The sequence below is a fragment of the Perognathus longimembris genome, chromosome 2 (genome assembly GCF_023159225.1).
Source record: "Perognathus longimembris pacificus isolate PPM17 chromosome 2, ASM2315922v1, whole genome shotgun sequence".
Taxonomy (NCBI): domain Eukaryota; kingdom Metazoa; phylum Chordata; class Mammalia; order Rodentia; family Heteromyidae; genus Perognathus; species Perognathus longimembris.
The window spans coordinates 61,296,219-61,316,702 of record NC_063162.1 but is presented as its reverse complement, the minus strand read 5'-3'; the positions used below and the strand labels follow the sequence as shown (position 1 = coordinate 61,316,702).

The 20,484-nt window shown below is 47.6% G+C and overlaps 1 protein-coding gene across 3 annotated transcripts; it reads left to right on the top strand.

Moving 5' to 3' along the window:
• The first annotated feature begins 5,064 nt into the window (after positions 1-5,064).
• On the top strand, positions 5,065-12,774 carry Znf32 (zinc finger protein 32). 3 transcript variants are annotated; one of them, XM_048339258.1, is made up of 3 exons: positions 5,065-5,197; positions 9,947-10,086; positions 11,577-12,774. In XM_048339258.1, the coding sequence occupies exons 2-3, from the start codon at positions 10,017-10,019 to the stop codon at positions 12,323-12,325; spliced, it is 819 nt and encodes a 272-aa protein (XP_048195215.1). In that variant the 5' UTR covers positions 5,065-5,197; positions 9,947-10,016; the 3' UTR covers positions 12,326-12,774. The 3 variants fall into 3 exon arrangements, with proteins under 3 accessions (XP_048195215.1, XP_048195214.1, XP_048195216.1); XM_048339257.1 differs by having other exon boundaries at positions 11,535-12,774; XM_048339259.1 differs by lacking the exon at positions 5,065-5,197 and having other exon boundaries at positions 9,956-10,090.
• Positions 12,775-20,484: the final 7,710 nt, after the last annotated feature.

Here is a 20,484-nt window from a genome sequence, read left to right as displayed (position 1 = left end):
AAGCTTTCTGAGGACTGCAAGGGCTCTCAGAATGTGCCCACATCACCCCCTGCTGGCTGCTGCTGGTATGGTCCCTGGGCCTGCACTGGACCTCACTCAGCCCAGAAGTCCTGCATGAGCAGGGTAAACTTGGGACATTGAGTCTGGACACTTGGCCTGTTTTCTGCTGGAAGGTATTCTGATTATGTCTGCAATAAACATTCTTGTGAACGTCTTTCTGTTTTTATGCTTCTTAGTAAATACCAAGGAGTAGAATTTGGGGTTATAGAATATGTGCAGTGAAGTTAAAGGGAAACTAACAAGCTGAGTGCACCTATAATCCCAGATACCTAGGAGGCTGAGATGTGAGGATCAAGAGACCTTTATCTCCAAATAACCAGTAAAATGCTAAAAGTAGAGTTGTGGCTCAAGTGGAAGAATGCCACTCTTGCCTTGAGCAAAAAAGCTAAGGGAGAGACTGAGCACCAGTGGCTCACTCTTATAATCCTAGTGACTCAGAAGGGGGAAATGTGAGGATAGAGGTTCAAAACCAGGCTGGGCAGGAAAGTCCCTAGGACTCTTATCCCCAATTAACAGTCCAAAAGCTGGAAGTGGGGGTATGGTTCATGTGGTAGAACACTAGCCTTGAACAAATGCATACACATACACACACACACACACACACACACACACACACTCACACACAGAGTGTCCAGGCCTTGAATTCAAGCCCCAATAGCACCATTAATTAAAATTTATTTTTTAAATTTTTTTACTGGGCCTTGAACTCAGGGCCTGAGCTCTGTCCCTGGCTTCTTTTTGCTCAAGGCTAACACTCTACCACTTGAGCCACTCTGGACATTTTCTATATATGTGGTGCTGGGGAATCGAACCTAGGGCCTCATGTATACGAGGCAAGCACTCTTGCCACTAGGCCATATTCCCAGCCCTACTTAATTAAAATTTTAAAAAACTAACAGATTTCTCAAGTCCATAAATCACAACTTAATTTATTCAACTGAGATTCACTTTTTCTTCCTGGGAAGTTCTTGCCTATATTTAGTCTTTTTTCCAGTTGGTAATTTGTTCTAGTTTTAATTTCATTCTCCTTACAGATAAACCATATTGAGTTTTTCTACTTATTTGTCATGTGGCCACTTTTCAATTTGATTATATTTTTGTTATTTATTAGCATTAGTTCTATCAGCTATTGATACTGCAAATATCTGTTTTTCATTTTCTCTTTGGTTGCTTTTTGATAACTAGAATTTTTTTCTATCTTACTCTTTTTGGGGTTTTTTGCTTTTGTTTTGGTTTTGGTTTGGTTTGGTTTTTTGCCAGTCCTGGGGCTTAAACTCAAGAGTTTATTTTTTCTCAAGGCTAGCACTCTATCACTTGAGCCACAGCACCACTTCCAGCTTTGTCTGTTTATGTGGTACTGAGGAATCGGACACAGAGCTTTATGTATGTTAGGCAAGAACTCTACCACTAAGCCACATTCCCAACCCCTTACTCTTTTGTATTATTGTGGTAAAATATCAAGAAAATTTACTATTTTAACTTTTTGTGTGTATGTGTGTGTCTTGGGCTTGAGCTCTCTGACCTTTATTTTGCTACCACTTGAGCAACTGGTCCACTTCTGGCTTTTAAATGGTTAACGAGATAAAAGTTTCATGGACCTTCTTGCCCGGGCTGGCTGTCCAACTGCCATTCTCAGATCTCAGCCTCCTGAGTAATTAGGATTACAGGAATGAGCCACCAGCACTCAGCTATTTTAACCATTTTTAATTTATAATTCAGTAGTACTAAATACTTACATTTCTGTGCAACTACCACTACCATCCATCTCTAGAATGTTCTTACCTTCTCAAACTTAAACACACTAGCAGGAGCTCCACTGGGTGCTGGTGGCTCATGCCTGTAATTCTAGCTACTCAGGAGGCTGAGATCTGAGGGTTGCAGTTCAAAGCAGGGCCATGCAGGAAAGTCCCTGAGACTCTTATCTCCAATTAACTACCAAAAAGCTAGACATGGGGGCTGGGGATATGGCCTAGTGGCAAGAGTGCCTGCCTCATATACATGAGGCCCTGGGTTCGATTCCCCAGCACCACATATACAGAAAATGGCCAGAAGTGGCGCTGTGGCTCAAGTGGCAGCTTGAGCAAAAAGAAGCCAGGGACAGTGCTCAGCCCCTGAGTCCAAGCCCCAGGACTGGACAAAAAAAAAAAAAGCTATACATGGAGCTGTGGCTCAAGTGGTAGAGTGCTAGCTTTGAGAAAAAGAATTTATTCAGGTACCAAAGGCTCACACCTGTAATCCTAGTTAGTTAAGAGGCTGAGAGCTGAGGACTGTGGTTGGAAGTCAGCCTGGGCAGAAAAGTCTGGTGAGACTCTTATCTCCAATAAACTACTCAATAACCTGAAATGGTGCTATGGCTCAAGTGGTAGAGCGCTAGCTTTGAGCACAAACAGGTTCAGAGACAGTGCCCAAGCCCTGAGTTCAAGCCCCAGGGTCAGCACCAAAAATAAAACCAGAAATGGTGGTGTGGCTCAAGTGGCAGAGAACCAGCCTTGGGTGAAAAAGAAAATGAAGAGAACCCAGGCCATGAGTTCAAGTACAGACACAAAAAAGGAAAGCTCATTCCTATTTAATGTCTATAATAGTGTTAATGCCTATTTAATACCTACAGCATAATTTTGTTACACATCCACCCGTCAGATGATTTTCAGATCCCACTTTTACCTATAGTGAGTGATGTTATTACAGACATCCATGTAGCAATGTTTGTCCAAGGTTTTGTTTTTTCTGGTGTGCAGCTGCCACCTTTATCTGCAAGGAACACATCCAAATATCACCAGGGGATACGTGAAACCTTGGCTATCATCACCCTTATACACACAGTCTGCCTCTTTGTGGCTCTGTTTGCTTGGATTCAAACAATATTTTTTTAAACATTGGTCTAAGAATTCTGTCTAGGGCTGGTAATATGGCCTAGTGGCAAGAGTGCTTGCCTCCTCTACATGAAGCTCTGGGTTTGATTCCCCAGCACCACATATATAGAAAGTGGTCAGAAGTGGCGCTGTGGCTCAAGTGGCAGAGTGCTAGCCTTGAGCAAAAAGAAGCCAGGGACAGTGCTCAGGCCCTGAGTCCAAGGCCCAGGACTGGCAAAAAAAAAAAAAATTCTGTCTAGGACTGAGCATACTGTTTAAGCACTAGAACACCTGCCTGGCTAAAACAAGTCCTGAGTTCAAACTCCACTACTACCACCAAAAAAAGAAAAAGAAATCCCACAAGAGACCATGCATGGATTATATGCAAACACTATGTCATACCACTTGTGAAACTGAACATAGCCAAGTGCCAGTGGCTCACATCTGTAATCCCAGATATTCAGGAGGCTGAAATCTGAGGACTGGTGTTTGAAGTCAGTGTGGGCAGGAAAGTCCATGAGACTCTTATCTCCAATTAACCACCAGAAAACTGGAGGTGGTGCTGTGGCTCAAGTGGTAGAATGCTAGCCTTGAGCTTAAGAGCTCAAGGACAGCACTCAGGCCCTGAATTCAAGCCCCACAACCCACACACACACAAAAAAAAATCTTTTCAGACTGTATGGATTATAGCCTGAAAGCAGTATTTACTAGGTTTACAAGTTAAATTTTTCCTTAGTTTTAGATATGACTACAATATTGACAACGCTAAGTCCTCAAATTGTAAGGACTCCAAGCAGAATTCTATTTTTTTTCCTTTTTTGTTTTTTATGCCAGGTTCTTGGGATCTGGGTCCCAGGGCTTCTTTGCTCAAGTATAGCCAGAATTCCGCTTTCTGCATTCATTCAGGCAGTGCCCTTTACTCCCGTTACAAGATGAGAAGTTACCTGGCGCACACTGGCTCCTGGTGTTGCGGGGTCCACTGATCGACGGGCAATGAAACACTCAGATTTGAAAAATTAAAACAAGGATTTTATTGAGCATACCAGGACTGCAGGTCAGGATCTCAAGATACAGTCCTGGGTGTTAGCATTTCCCCTGCCTCAGGTCCTCAGCTCTTCCCATTAGCACCCAGATCCACCCATACCTAATGGGCCACTCCTACTCACTATTAAGACCTACCTACTTCCCCTTTAGCCACAAAGAAACTGCCACCTGGATAAGGTACAGTCGCCATGTTGCTCCCTCTCCCGTGGGAGATATGGCCCCACTAATAAACCTCCTTATGAACTTTCTCCTCCTGTCCCTGCATGGTCCCCTGGGATGGCCGGAACATATCCTTTCACTGGGTGCACTCAGAAGGCTGCTTATAAACCCCAAAACTACAGGAATTTTCCCTTTATCTTAACTATAGGGGCTTGTTACTTCCATGTCAGTCACAACAAACAGGTCAGGGCCTCTTGATCTTCACTGGAGATCATCTAACAACCAGGTGGCAAGACAGAATCAAACTCTCCTGGGCATTTTACAGGTGTGATCAATATAGAGCAAAACAAGTTCAAAGCAAGTTGGGTAAATGCAACTACATAACTTCACAGCAGGGGCCAGCTTCAGAGAAGTTTTACATTGAACACTACAGAACAGTATTAGCAATACTTTGCTGTTGCAAGCTAGCAGAACAACAGATTATCTTCATCACTTCACTGGCTCCCCTAGCAGCGGGTTCTATAGCCAAAGGCAAAACGTGTGTGTGTGTGTGTGTGTGTGTGTGTGTGTGTGTGCGCACACGCGCGCGCGCGCCAGGCACTGTGTGCAAGGCTCAAACTCAGGGCCTGGGCTCGAACTCGGGGCCTGCCTCTGAACTTCCAGCTCAGCACACTCTACCTCTTGAGCCACAGCTCCACTTCTGGAGATTAGAGTCTCACAGGCTTTCTTGCCTAGGCTGGTTCTGAACCGCGATCCTCATACCTGTTTCAGGTAGGATTATAGGCGCGGGCCGCCAGCTCCCAGCAGACATCATCTCCCTCTAAGTAAGCCAAGCCGTCAGCGCCCAACCCCCCGCTGCCCCGCTCCCCGCGCGAGGGCTCTTCTGGGTCTGCAGCGCCACCCGAAGGCGCAGGCCTGAACACCGGCGCGCGCACCACACCACAGAGTGAGCGCGCTTCCCACAGTGCCCCGGGGCGCGCGCGTGCTCCTGGGATCTGTAGTCCAACCACCACGTCGGCGCTGCTGCGGCTGCTGCGGGCTCGGCGCCGGCTTTGTCTGTCTGCGGGCAGGCGCGCGCCGCTGCGGTGAGTGAGGCCGTGGCCGGTCCGTGCCGCCCAGGCGAGGCGGCCCCGCCATTGCGTTCCCCCGGGCCCTCCGCGCGGCTGCACCCTGGAGCGGCGGAGGCGGGCGGTCCTGCGGGACGCGGTCTGCGGGAGGGGCCTGCGGCCGGGGCGGCCTCGAGCTGGGGTCGCGGGGCTCCCGGAGGGCCCGGGCCGCGCCGGGAGGGTGGCCGCCCGGGTGGGCAGCGGAGTCGGCGTGAGGAGGGGACCGCAGCAGCTCCGGGTCCTCCCGGCAGCGCAGGCCGCCCTCCCCAGCCCCTCGGAAGCCTGTCTCGGGCCTGCCGTCCGGTCGGGGGGTCGCACGCACGTTTGACCCCTGGTGAGCCGCGCTTGGCCCCAACCGGGCCGCCTTCCCCAGCCCCTCGATCCCCGTCTTGGGCCTGCCGTCCGGTCGGGGGTCGCCCGCACGTCTGACCCCCGGTGAGCCGCGCTCGGCCCCAGCTGGGGCGGAGACTCCCGAGACTACAGCCTGGGCGGCCGGGGAATGGACACCCTCAGCAAGCCTAATGGATACAGCCCTGGCAGGACAAGCAATATTCTCTATTACAAAAACGCTCTCTGTTCATTGATTGCTCGGCCTCCTGATCAACATGTCACCATCTAGGGTTGGGTTCTTAGACTGGGACTCCAACTCAGTACCTGACGCTTTTGCACCTAGGCTAGTGCTCTACTGAGTTATGCCTCCAACCCCTGGATCCTTTTCTTTCTCTCCTCCAGATAAAGAATTACCAGGGCTGGGCACCAGTGCCCACGCCTGCAATCCTAGCTACTTAGGAGGCTGAGATGTAAGGATTGCAATTCAAAGCCAGCTGGGAAAAATAACCTATGAGACTATTATCTCTACCAAAAAGCTGGAAGTGGAGCTGTGGCTCAAGTGGTAGAGAGCCAGCCTTGAACAAGAAAGCACAGAGGGATGGGGATATAGCCTAGTGGCAAGAGCGCTTGCCTCGTATACATGAAGCCATGGGTTCGATTCCCCAGCACCACATATACAGAAAATGGCCAGAAGTGGTGCTGTGACTCAAGTGGCAGAGTGCTAGCCTTGAGCAAAAAAAGAAGCCAGGGACAGTGCTCAGGCCCTGAGTCCAAGGCCTAGGACTGGCAAAAAAAAAAAAGAAGAAGAAGAAAGCACAGAGACAGTGTCCAGGCCCTAAGTTCAAGCCTGAAGACAGACACAGGATAAAAATGGAATATGAGGCAGGAAAAGTGGAAGTAGAGGTAATGTTTATCCAAAAGTAAGGGTAAACGGAGGAAAAGCCTCTTAGTTATTGGTAGGTTGGTGTAAGTCCCAACCTCCATTCCCAACTGGCTCTTGTCACCTTCAGCCATATAAGGTTCCAGCTTCCCAGGAGGAGGGAGGAAGAGGATTGAATGAGTCCAGACTTCTCAGTGGAAGAGAACAAGAAGTGGGGCTTGCAAATCAGTCGCCTCCGGTAGGCATATGAGGTCCCTCTTTCAAACTCCTCTGTCTTTGGCATCTGTTAGCTCACAGCCCACCTCACCCCACTGGATTCCTGTCTCCCAGGAGGGTCTGCTCCAGGAGAGTTGAGAGCCTTTATCCCCATTTTCCCAGAGGATGAAGTGCAGGCTCCAGGGGCCATGTCCACTTCCCCCAGGCTTCCCAGGAAGAGGAGGAAATGTCATCTCTACCAGGCCACTGTGTCTCCATATCTACTAATCTTTCCACTTTTGTCCAAAGGAAAAGGACTTGGCCATTTCTCCTTATTAAGAGGGTCCCTGACAAACTGCTGTTATTATCTATTGGAAATGTCCCAACAGACATAGAGCTGTGGATTCTACCCAATTATTCTGAATGAACCATTTTTCTGGAATTCTCAGTGAAAGAAGTTCAACCCCTGGCAGTGGGTACCATGTACTTTTCCACTGACCGTCTATATGCGCTTGTTTATCTGTAGTATCTTAAACTCTGAAGTGAATGAGCTAGCACTGTGCCAGGAGTCCTTTGCAGCTAATGTTGCACGTAAAAAGTGAATCTTCCAAGTAAGAGTTCCTGGTCATGGCCAGAAGCTGGTGTCTCACACCTGAAATCCTATCTACTCAGGGAGCTGAGATTTGAGCATCATGGTTCACTGTCAGTCTAGGAAAGCAAATTCAGAGAACTGTTATTTCCAATTATCCAGCAGTTCAGAGGTAGAGCTATGGCTCAAGTGGCAGAGGGCCAGCCTTGAGCAAAATGCCAAGAAAGAGGGCAAGCCCCACTACCATCACACAAAAGAAGCTCTTGGTTATCACAGCATATAGCCAAGTGTGCAGCTGTCAAGCTGAGTGTTTGATAGTAAAACGGAGAACTGTAGCATCGTATTGCTAATCCATTACATTAGGAGTCTTCTGATTGGATATATTAGAGGAAAACAAAGATGCTCTTTCATTTGTTCCTTCCTTTCTTTCTTTGGTACCAGTGTGTGGCTTGAACTCAGAGTATAGGCTCTGTCCCTGAGTTTCATTTGTTCAAAGCGAGCAGGTAGAAATTAAGACAAGTCTTGGAAGGTTCTAGTAGGTAGCTAATGGTATGAGTATGTCTTAAATTTTTTTAAGATAAAGCTTGTAAAATATTAGTAATATTGTTATGTAACTAAGTTGGCTATGACTTAACTAAAGTCAAGAGTAAGGGGACTGGGAATATGGCCTAGTGGCAAGAGTGCTTGCCTCATATACATGAAGCCCTGGGTTCAACTCCCCAGCACCACATATATAGAAAACAGCCAGAAATGGTGCTGTGGCTCAAGTGGCAGAGGGCTAGCCTTGAGCAAAAAGGAAGCCAGGGACAGTGCTCAGGCTCTGAGTCCAATACCCAGGACTGGCAAAAAAAAAAAAAAAAAAAAAAACGAGTAAGAAACTGTAAAATCAACATTTCATTCTTTGTCCATCTATGAAAGTAATTATGTCACTAAGTTAACTCATTTTGATGTAACACTCTACCACTTGACCTATAGCTCCCCTTCTAGCATTTTTGGTAGTTTTTGTTCTTTTTTTCAGTTGTGGGGCTTGAACTCTGGGCCTGGATGCTGTCCCTGAACTCTTTAGCTCAAGTCTAGCGCTCTACCACTTGAGCCACCGCACCATTTCTGGTTTTCTGGTGGTTATTTGAAGAGTCTCACAGACTTTCCTGCCCTGGCTGGCTTTGAACCATGATCTTCGATCTCAGCTTCCTGAGTAACTAGGATTACAGGCATGAGCCACCAGCAACCAGCTTTTTTGGTAGTTTTAATGGAGATAGGAGTCACAAACTTTGCTGCCTGGGCTGACTTCCACCATGATCCTCAGATCTTAGCCTCCTGAGTAGCTAGGAATATGAGCCACCTGCACTTGGCTACAAAGATTATTCTAGTAATTAGGGTCCTCATATAAGAAGCAAAAAACACCAGATGATGGTGGCTCAGGCCTGTAATCCTAGCTACTCAGGAGGCTGAGATCTGAGGATTGCCTTTTTTTTTTTTTTGCTAGTCCTGGGCCTTAGACTCAGGGCCTGAGCACTGTCCCTAGCTTCCTTTTGCTCAACGCTAGCACTCTGCCACTTGAGCCACAGCACCACTTCTGGCCATTTTCTATATATGTGGTGCTGGGGAATCGAACCCAGGGTTTCATGTATGCGAGGCAAGCACTCTTGCCACTAGGCCATATTCCCAGCCCTGAGGATTGCCTTTTGAAGCCAGCCAAGGCAAGAAATATCCATTTGACTTTCATGTGGCAGAGTGCTGGCCTTGAGCAAAAGAGCTCAGGGGGGCTGGGGATATGGCCTAGTGGCAAGAGTGCTTGCCTCGTATAAATGAGGCCCTGGGTTCAATTCCCCAGCACCACATATACAGAAAACAGCCAGAAGAGGCGCTGTGGCTCAAGTGGCAGAGTGCTAGCCTTGAGCAAAAAGAAGCCAGGGACAGTGCTCAGGCCCTGAGTCCAAGCCCCAGGACTGGCCAAAAAAAAAAAAGAGCTCAGGGACAAAGCCCAGGCCCAGAGTTCAAATCTCATTACCCACACAAAATGAAAGCAAAAAGTAGGGTAGGAAATGGATGGCTCCTATTATACTTAGGAGGAGAAGGGAGGAGGTAGTTGAAAAGGAGAACTAGAGCTACTCATGGAACCAATGTTGACTTGTTAGATTCTGGATTCCTTTGGAGTTTACGGGATAAAATACTAAACAATAGTTAGGCAACGGAGATTGACAATCTCATGCCAAGACTAAAATACAATCGTTACCATTATCTGACATGTTTCTGTGTTTCTGCTTTCCCACTGTTGATTTGCTCCGGGCTTCCTTTGTATGAATCCTGGTATCTTCTAGCCCATGCTGCAGAGACAGTGGAAGTAGTGAATATTACATCAATCAGGATCTGTCCTGCTGGGTTCATACCAAGAACTGGAGCTCATATTGACATTAGTTTCTCACTTCTAAATGTTTGCGCTTTGGGGCGCGGGGGGAGGGGTGTCCTGGGACTTGAACTCTGGGCCTGGGTGCTGTCCCTGAGCTTTTTTGCTCAAGATTAGTGTTGTACCACTTGGGCCTCAGCTCCATTTCTGGCTTTTTTGGTTAATTGGAGATAAGAGTCTCAAGGACTTTCCTGCTCAGGCTGGCTTTTAAACATGATCCTCAGACCTCAGCCTCCTAAGTAGTTAAGATTTACAGGCATGAGCTACCAGCTCCTAGCGCCCTTTAGTTTGTGTTGGTTTTGCTTATTTGTTGTTGTTTTCCTTCAGGTGTTCACAAGCAGCCCATGGAAAAATCATATGAAGAGGTGGAAATTGAGGTCACAGAGCAGGAGTGGCCATGTTTGGATTTCCAACCGCTACCCTGCTGGACTGTCATGGAAGATATGCCCAGAATGTAGCCTTTTTCAGTGAGTGAGTCAGCTGACCCTGGATACCTTCAACTCGGATCCTTAGTGTTGCCGCCCTCAATACTGACCACAGATTGAGGGTACAGGAGCTATTGTTGCTCACTGTGCCTTGGGGCTACAGTGAAAGCCTACAAGCAGAGTAACCAGCAAGACAGATAAAGAAGCCAAGTGTCAGTGGCACACATGTAATCCTAGCTACTGTCTAAACCTAGCTACCGAGGAGGCTGATGTCTGAGGATCACCGTTCAAAGCCAACCCGGGCAGACAAATCTGAGAGACTCTTATCTCTAATGAAGCAGCAAAAAGTCCGAAGTGAAGCTGTGGTTCAAGTGGTAGGGCACTAACCTTGAGCACAAAAATAAATTAAAAATAAAGTACACTAGGAGGCTCAGGTGTGTATCCATGCGAAGTGTTTGAGAATAAATTTCAAGCCAAAGTTGATTTCACTTCAGGCACGGTCCCTGAGCTTTGTGCTCATGGCTAGTGCTCTACCACTTGAGCCACAGCTCTACTTCAGCATTTTTAGGGTTAACTGGACATAACTGTCTCACGGACTTACCTGTCCAGGCTGGCTTTGAACTAGGATCCTTACATCTCAGCCTCCTGAGTACTAGAATTATAGGCATGAGCCACTGGTACCCAGCTTAAGCTGGGCTTTTATATAATTTTTAAATATAATTTTTATATATTTTTTCATCCATAAAATGTGACAATTTAGGGCTGGGAATCTGGCTTAGTAGTAAGAGTGCTTGCCTAACATGCATGAAGCCCTGGGTTCAATTCCTCATGACCACACAAACAGAAAAGGCCAGAAGTGGTGCTGTGGCTCAAGTGGCAGAGTGCTGGCCTGGAGCAAAAAGAAGCCAGGGACAGTGCTCAGGCCCCGAGTTCAAGGCCCTGGACTGGCAAAAAAAAAAAGTGACAATTTGATGTGTGTATGTGCGTGTTTGTGTGTGCACTCGCTCACGTGCTGGTGCATGTGCATGTCAGTACTGGGGCTTGAACTCGGGACCTGGGCACTGTCCTTTAGCTTTTTCATTCAAAGCTGGTGCTCTACCACCTGAGCCATATCTCCACTTCCAGCTTTTTTTGGTGGTTAATTGGATGGAGATAAGAGTCTTATGGACTTCCCTACCTATGGTGTCTTCAAATCTCTGCCTCCCAAGTAGCTACAATTACAGGCGTGTGCCACCAGCACCCAACTCCCAAGATGATATTTGGGGGAGGGAAAATTAAATTTGGAGGTAGTACATGAGTGAAGGATGTCCATGTTTGAATGCCGCTCACTCACTGCGTTATCTTTGGCAGCTTCACTCCTTTGGTAGCTCTCATTTCCTTATCTGCAGCAACGCCAGACTCAGTTATGTATGAGAAGCTCATTGCTTACTGCCTGCCGTGTCATGAGCACTGAAAGGATTGTTTCTTTCTTTCTCCCTGTTCTCACTCAGCACATTGCTGCATCTTACATGACTTCCCTCTCCTTTTGCCAGATGTGATGACAGAAGCCCACAAATATGAGCACTCTGAGGCCACAGGATCCTCAAGCTGGGACTTCCCGACTTCCTTCCGAAGGGAGAAGCTGGAACCCAAGTCCCAGGATTCTAAGTCACTACAGGAAGACTCCCCCGGAGGGAGACAGAAGGTCTATGAGTGCCAGGAATGTGGGAAGTCCTTCCGGCAGAAAGGCAGTCTAACCTTACATGAGAGAATCCACACAGGTCAGAAGCCCTTTGAGTGCGCCCACTGCGGGAAGAGCTTCAGGGCCAAAGGCAACCTTGTCACCCACCAGCGAATCCACACGGGAGAGAAGCCCTATCAGTGCCAGGAGTGTGGGAAAAGCTTCAGCCAGCGAGGCAGCCTGGCCGTGCACGAGAGGCTCCACACAGGACAGAAACCCTACGAGTGCGCCATCTGCCAGAGGAGCTTCAGGAATCAGAGCAACCTGGCTGTTCACCGCAGAGTTCACAGCGGGGAGAAGCCCTACAGGTGTGAGCAATGTGGGAAAGCCTTCAGTCAGAAGGGAAGCTTAATCGTCCACATAAGAGTCCACACCGGCCTTAAGCCCTATGCCTGTCCCCAGTGCAGGAAGAGCTTTCACACCAGGGGAAACTGCGTGCTGCATGGCAAGGTCCACACAGGAGAAACGCCCTATCTGTGTGGCCAGTGCGGAAAGAGCTTCACGCAGAGGGGGAGTCTGGCTGTGCACCAGAGAAGCTGCTCACAGAGGCTCACCCTATGAGCACCCTTTTCAGCTTTTCCTTTTGTTCTATTACTGAAGCTTGAACTCGAGCCTGCACACTACCCCTTAGCTTGTTCACCAAGGCTAGCACTCTACCACTTGAGCCACAGCTCCACTTCTGGCTTTTTTTGGGAGTTTATTAAATAGAGATAAGAGTCTCACAGATTTTCCTGCCAGGCTGGCATTGAACCTTGACCCTCAGATCTCAGCCTCTTGAGTAGCTCAAATTACAGGTGTGAGCCAACAACAGCCAAGCTTGGTCACGCCCTACAAAGGAAGTCTTCTTTATGAATGAAGGGTTCAGAACCCTCTCTTGAGATCAAGAGGCTTACTGAATTCTGTGGAATGAATGGGGAATCTTCCAGGAAGACCTGCATTGGGTAGACCACTCTGACTTTCCCTTTCCCCCAAATAATTATGAAAAAATAAATGTCTTGTTTACATCATTAGCATATAGTTCATGATTTCTGTTTGTTTTGACCTTATTTCCCATGGTACCTTTATTAGTTGAATCCCACACCAGAGGTTGTTTTGAGTATCACAGGTAGAAGTTTTAAACTTATAGAGTTGATGGCATCCACCTTGAAGTAAAATCAGGGCCAGGTGCCAGTGGCTTATGCCTGTAATCCCAACTACTTAGGAAGCTGAAATCTGGGGATCAGGGTTTGAAGCTAGCCTGTACAGGAAAGTCTTTGTAAGACTCTTACCTCAACTTATCACCAAAAAGCCAGATGTGGAGCTATGACTCAAGTGGTGGAGCACTAGCCTCGAGCTAAAAAACAGAGACAGCTTTAGCCCCAGAACCTGCACAAAAAAAAAAAAAAACAATCACCAGTGGTTCACTCCTGTAATCTGAGCTAATTAGGAGCCTGAGATGTGTGGATCAAGGGGCAAGCTAGCACAAATGGGAAATTCCATGAGACTCATCTCCAGTTAACCAGTAAAAAGCTAGAAGTAGAGCCATATTCAAGTAATACTGCTAGTGTTAAGAGAAAAAGCCAAGCACTGAATTCAAGCCCCAGTATTGACACTGAAAGAAGAGAAAAAAATCAGCCCCTTATGAATCTTAGTCAGTTTCTTCCGTCCATATTCAAAATAATCGCATTCAAAGGAAAAAATCTATTTTTTTTTCTTTGCCAGTCGTGGGGCTTGAACTCAGGATCTGGTCGCTGTCCCTAAGCTGCTTTTTCTCAAAGCTAGCTAGCACTCTACCACTTGAGCTACAGAGCCACTTCTGACTTATTTTGTGTATGTAGTACTAAGGACTTGAACCCAGGGCTTCATGCATGCTAGTGCTCAAGCACTACCATTAAGTCAGAGTCCTAGCCCAAAAATCGAATTTTTTTTTTTCCTGGTGCTGGTCCCTCCTGGGGCTTGAACTCAGAACCTAGGCACAGAAAGCCCCTTGGCATTTTCACACAGAGCTGGCTCTATACCATTTGAGCCACAGCTCCACTCCAGCTCTTTGCTTGTTAACTGAAGATAAAAATCTCAGGAATGGGACTGGGAATGTGGCTTAGTGGTAGATTGCTTGCCTAGCATGCCTGAATTCCTAGGTTCGATTCCTTAGTACCACCTGAACAGAAAAGGCCAGAAGTGGTGCTGTGGCTCAAGTGGTAGAACACTAGCCTTGAGCACAGAGAGGCTTGGGGACAGAGCCCAGGCCCTGACTAGCCAAAAAAAAAATCTCAGGGACTGACAGTTGCTGGTGACTCATGCCTGTAATCCTAGCTACTCAGGAAGCTGAGATCTGAGCATCACAGTTCCAAGCCAGACCAGGAATTAAAGTCAGTGAGAATTAAAGTCAGTGAGACTCTTACAGTTAACCACCAGAAAAACAGAAGTGGAACTGTGGCTCAAAGTGGTAGAGCCTTGAGCAGAAAGAGCTCAAGGACAGCACCCAAGCCCTAAGTTCAAGCTATACCACTGATTAAAAAAAAAAAGTCTCAAGAGACTTTCCACTTTAACTGGCTTTGCAGTAGGATCCTCAAAACTCAGCCTCCTGAGTAGCTAAGATTATAGCATGAGCCACCAGTGTCCAGCATTATATAAGTTTTAACAGGATATTTATATTTGTTACTATTATTATTTTGTTGGTCATAGGACTTGAAGTCTAGGCCTGGGAGCTGTCCCTGAGCTCTTCAGCTCAAGGCTAGTGCTCTACCACTTGAGTCACCACACCACTTCCAGTTTTCTGGTGGTTAATTGGAGAGAAGAATCTCACAGACATTCCTGTCCAGGCTGGCTTTGAACCATGACCTTCAGATCTCAGCTTCCTGTGTAGCTAGGATTACAGGCTTAAGCCACCAGCACCCAGTATGGACCTATCTTTTTCTTTTTCCTACTTGCTGTCTTATATTTTTACTGCCACAATCCCCATCCCCCCATGTGACTATAAATACCAGAAGCTCTTTATAGCACCAAGCAAGGTCACCCTGTTCTCCTTATCTTGCTGGCCAAGGGTTTGGAGCCATATTCAGGACAGCAAGAAAGTATACAGTTCCTAGGAATAACACCAGCACATCAAGAAATGTACAAGGCCTAAGCCACCATTCATCCTAAAGCCATTCCTTGCCTCCGCACAGACTTCTGGAAAGTCCAGGCTGCTGGACTCAGTTGGCTGGCTCATGGTCTAAGCTGTGTGCTGACGGCTCATGCCTGCCATCTTAGCAACTCAGAAAGCTGTGATATGAGGATCAAAATTTAAGCCAACCTAGGCAAAAAAAAAGTGTCTGTGAGATTCTTCTCTCCAATAAACCAGCAAAAAGTCAGAAGTTGGATGTGTGGCTCAAGTGCCAGCCTTGAGCACAAAAATTTCAGAGACAGCATCCAAGTTATTGCAGAAGAGACTCAGAATAAAGAAGATACACTGCATTTGTTTTGTTTTGTTTTGTTTTTGGCCAGTCCTGAGGGCTTGGAACTCAAGGCCTCACTGTCCCTGGCTTCTTTTTGCTCAAGGCTAGCACTCTACCTCTTGAGCCACAGCACCACTTCTGGCTTTTTCTGTTTATGTGGTCCTAAGGAATCAAACCCAGGGTTTCATGCATGCTAGGCAAGCACTCTACCACTAAGCCACATTCCCTGCCCAAGAAGATATATTTTAAATGGAGGCAGGGGTTCCAGTCTTCTGCTTTTTCTTGTGGGCTCAAATAAACAGTCAGTGATTTTTAGCAAACCTGGGTCAAAGTGCCTCTTGGTGTTACCAAATCTATCTCTTTTTCTGTTCATAAACAATTAGACAGTCCTGGGATCTGGCAGGACTCTGCATTCAGTAGTCAATAAGTGGAGAAAGGGCTACTATGCACTGAACGCCTTCTCCAAGCACCTGCCCAGCCCCCAGTTTTCACTGGGACTGGATATGAGGGCATGTGTGCTATCATAAGAGCATTGTTTAGGTTGGGCTTTTTTTTTTCTTAGTTTGGTTTTTTTGTGCCAGTATCGGGGCTTGAAATCAAGGCCCCAGTGCTTTTCCTTAGCTTTTTTACTCAGGGCTAATGCTCTAGCCATTGAGCCACACCACCATTTATGGCTTGGGGGGGGGGTTGTTAACTGGAAATAAGAACTTCAGACTTGGGGCTGGGAATATGGCCTAGTGGCAAGAGTGCTTGCCTCCTACACATGAAGCTCTTGGTTCGATTCCCCAGCACCACATATATGGAAAATGACCAGAAGGGGCGCTGTGGCTCAGGTGGCAGAGTGCTAGCCTTGAGCAGGAAGAAGCCAGGAATGGTGCTCAGGCCCTGAGTCCAAGGCCCAGGACTGGCCAAAAAAAAAGAACTTCAGACTTCACTGCTCACGCTGGCTTTGAACCCAGATCCTTAGATATCAGTCTTCTGCATAGCTAAAATTACAGGCATGAGCCTGCATTTCTACCCAGTTGCATTTCATCTTCTGGAGATTAGTTCTATTAGGTTAGAACCTACAATAACAATCTCAATTTTGTTACATCTGCAAAGACTCTATTTCCAAGTTGGGTCTCATTCTAGGGTACTAGGGGATTAGGACTTCAATCTAAAAATATATGAGGGGAACAATTCCAACATAACACTTAATTTTGATTTGTTCTTTTTTACTTTGGTACTTGGTAATTTTATTTTTCTTTACTTGTTACTAGCATAAGTTTAAATGTACTAATGGTTTCTTTTTAGTGTGGTTTGTGTGTGTGTGGCACACGCACGTATTTGCCAGCCTAAGCCTTGAACTCAGGGTCTGGACAATGTCCCTGAACTTTTTTGCTCAAGACTAGATTGAGCTCTATCCACAGCTGAACTTTGGCTTTTTGGTGGTTAACTGGAAATAAGAATCTCATGGACTTTCTTGTCCAGGCCAGCTTCAAACCATGTTCAGATCTTCAGATCTCAACCAGGTGTGAGAGGGTGTGGCCAACTAAGGGAAGGTGTAGCCACGTGAGAGGATGTGTGGCCAGGTGGGGAAGGTGTGAACTGCTGGGAGAAGATGTGGACAGGTGGGGAAGGTGTGAACAGGTGGGAGGAGGAGGTATGGACAAGTGGGAGAAGGTGTGGCCAGGTGGGAGGTGTGGCCAGGTGGGGAAGGTGTGGACAAGTGGGAGAAGGTATGGCCAGGTGGAGAAGGTGTGGCCAAGTGGAGAAGGTGTGGCCGGGTGGGGAAGGTGTGAACTGCTGGGAGAAGATGTGGACAGGTGGGGAAGGTGTGAACAGGTGGGAGGAGGATGTATGGACAAGTGGGAGAAGGTGTGGCCAGGTGGGAGGTGTGGCCAGGTGGGGAAGGTGTGGACAGGTGGGAGAAGGTATGGCCAGGTGGAGAAGGTGTGGCCAAGTGGAGAAGGTGTGGCCGGGTGGGGAAGGTGTGACCGAGTGGGAGAAGGTGTGGACAGGTGGGAGGTATGGCTGGGTGGGAGAAGGTGTGGCTACGTGGGAGAAGGTGTGGAGGTGGGGAAGATGTGGCTAGGTGGGAGATGGTGTGGCTAGCCAGATGTAGATGTGACCTCAGAGCCTGGCACCCTCCCACGGTCCAATGGGAGGTGTGATAGGTGTGTGTGGGGGTCCAGGATCTGACCTTGGAGAAGGGGGAAGTGACTGCCTCCAGGTGTGCTAGTTACCTAGGTGGTGCTGGGCTTGGGGGTTGGGGGAATTTGCATGGAGCCCTTACAGGGTGAGGGGTTTGGCTAAGGTAGCAAAACCAGATATCCAAATATGAAGAAAGCCTGCAAGTCCCAAGAAAGTCAAAATGTCCTTGCTCTGTGGGACAGAGACTCAATATAGGCTTTTCTGTCAAGAGTAATTCTTCTCTGCAGGAGTTATGGACAGACCCGGGTACATTACCTCTGGCTTTGTTATCTGGGCTTTAGAAGGGGAGGCTGCATATCCTTTGGCCAATAGGAAGTTGAGGAGGTCAGTGAGGTTGAGCCAACTCCAGGGAAGGAGGCCCAATGGCAGCATCTAGGATCTAATAGTTCTCCCTCTCATGAGCAGTCTTATAGGCGATCTCCTGCTGCTCTGGATTACTGAAAACCTTAAGTGCCATGCTCACCAGGTCTCGTTGTGGAGTTTGAGGATCATCCTCAGCCTTTTTTTTTTTGCAAGTCCTGGGTCTTGAACTCAGGGCCTGAGCACTGTCCCTGGCTTCCTTTTTGCTCAAGGCTAGCACTCTACCATTTGAGCCACAGCACCACTTCCAGCTTTTTCTGTTTATGTGGTACTGAGGAAAACCCAGGGCTTCATGCATGCTAGGCAAGCACTCTACCGCTAAGCCACATTCCCAGGCCCCTCAGCCTTTTCTTTTTTTGGCCAGTCCTGGGCCTTAGACTCAGGGCCTGAGCACTGTCCCTGGCTTCTTTTTGCTCAAGGCTAGCACTCTGCCACTTGAGCCACAGCGCCACTTCTGGCCGTTTTCTGTATATGTGGTGCTGGGGAATTGAACCCAGGGCCTCATGTACACGAGGGAAGCACTCTTGCCACTAGGCCACATCCCCAGCCCCCCCTCAGCCTTTTCTAATCTTTTCCTAATATCAGGAGTGGATTGGGCTAAGAAATGAGTATTGAGAACCACCGTGGCTTTCACTGACTCTAGGTCCAGCTTAGTATAGTGCTGGAGAGCCACTGTAAGGAGGTCAAAAAATTCCGCAGGATTCTCATCAGGCCTTTGGGTAATGTGTCTTAATTTCTCATAGTTAATTGGGTGATAAGCCACTTTTTGAAGGCTAGCCACTAAGCAAGTTATCATCCTATTTCTACTTTCCCTCCCAGGGGCATTACTTTGATAATTCCCATTCGGTTCTTCCTTGGGTACAGCTGTTCTCCAACTGGAAAGGCATTATCCAAGTGCATGTGCCTGGGTAAGTCCACATCCTTTCCTTTTCCTCACAGGAAATATATATATATATATAATGCCAAGTAAGGTCACAGGCCTGAGCAAGGTACTTAAACTGTTTGATATAACTATTAGGGTCTTGACAATATTATCTCAGCCACTCTCAATCTGAGCCATATCAAACATTGAAAATAGAGTGTGCACTCTTATGATTCCCTCGGGCCCTGCCACCTCCCACAAAGGGCACAAGGAGTTTGGTGGGGGTTGAGTGCCACGTGTGAGACCAGTGCAAGCTGCAAGAGGGGAAGGGGGAAAGGGTGGTGAGGAAGAAGATGAAGAGGAAGAAGGTGGGGAGGGCTTGGCAGGAAGAGAGCAGAGTAAAAAAGGGGGTCAGTCACATCAGGCTCCAGAGGGGGCTTGGAGCTTTCAGAGATGGGGTGTCCATGTGCCAAGAGGATGGGGAAAGCTGGGCATGATTGGCAGAGGGCCAGGTTATCCTGGAGAGCATAGAAAGCCTGAATATGAACAACCTCTGACCATTTACCATTGTGGTGGTAAGAACAGTCTAAACCTCTGAGAATGGCATAATCAAAAGTCCTGTCTTTGGGCCACTGGGAGTGATTTTCAAGTGGGTACTGTGGCCAGACCTCAGTGCAATAATGAATTAGGTGCTCTGAGTTGATGCAGTCATTAAGGGACAGGACATCTAGGGGACACAGGAGGTACTACAAAGGGGTTTCCTGCTTTGGGGGTGACTTGCAACACCCCATTAGAAGTGTGAGAGGAAATAAATTTGGTAAGTGAATGAGAACTTACTGGACAGAAGCAGTGTCCCAAAATACAGGGCCAAGCCCCCAAACCAAGCATCCTCCACTTTGGAAGTGACCAGGCCTGGGGCCTTATCAGTTTTCTAGAGTGGCGCCATGTCTGGAGAGACAGAAGCAACTGAGAACCCACAGAGAGCAGTTTCACTCTTCAGAGTATAGAAGTGCTGTGGATGTGGGGGCCAGCATTGGTGAAAAGTCTTGCGTGGCATCTTGCAGCAGTTTCGTCCATGGAAAAAGGGTCGTCAGGACTGGGGATACTCCTCAGAAAACAGAAAAAAGAAAAACAAAAAAATAATGGAGGGGAATTCTGCCTGTCCTGACTCAAAGCCCCTCCCAAGTTCACGTCCCCATATATAAGGCTTATTAAAGTAGGTAGCTGATGAAAGAGACCACCAGGCAGTATTCAGGCAGTAAAGAGAACTTTATTTTCCTGAACCCAAGCCCAAACTGCTAGCCTCAGGCCAAGTTAAAGACACTCTGTGTAGAAAAAAAGGGGGCGCCACCCCTGGGACATGCCTTATCTAGGGCAGGGGCATGAAGATGGTGTGGCCAGCCAGATGTGGATGTGACCTCAGAGCCTGTGACCCTCCCATGGTCGAATAGGTGTAACCTGGGAGTGGTCCAGGATGAGATCTCAGAGAAGGGGGAGGTGACTGCCTCCAGGTATGCCAGTTACCTAAGTAATGGGCAGAGACTTAGGGGAGATGGGCATCTGCATGGGACATTGATGTTGTTTTTGGTGGTACCAAGAGTTATTATTTGGGCTTGGCACTTGCTAGGCAGTTGCTCTATCAACTGAGGGACACTGCTAGTCAATTATTCTTTGAACTATTTTTTGAATAAGGTCTCCTGTTTGTGCCCAGGCAGTCTTGGACCCCAATCCTCCTATTTATGCCTCATGAATGGCTGCGATTACAGAAGTGAACCATGGTGTCTGACCTAATTTTTGAATTTCTCAGTTGTGGGGCTTGAACTCAGAGCCTGGGCTCTGTTCCTGAGCTTTTCCTTTCAGGGCTAGCTCTCTACCACTTGAGCCAGAGC

Bases quoted from the DNA above. Each gene is read 5' to 3' on its own strand.
- Znf32 (XM_048339257.1), top strand. From the start codon at position 10,017: ATGTTTGGATTTCCAACCGCTACCCTGCTGGACTGTCATGGAAGATAT. The intron at 10,087-11,534 runs GTGAGTGAGTCA...GTTCTCACTCAG, and splicing joins CCAGAATGTAGCCTTTTTCA to CACATTGCTGCATCTTACAT.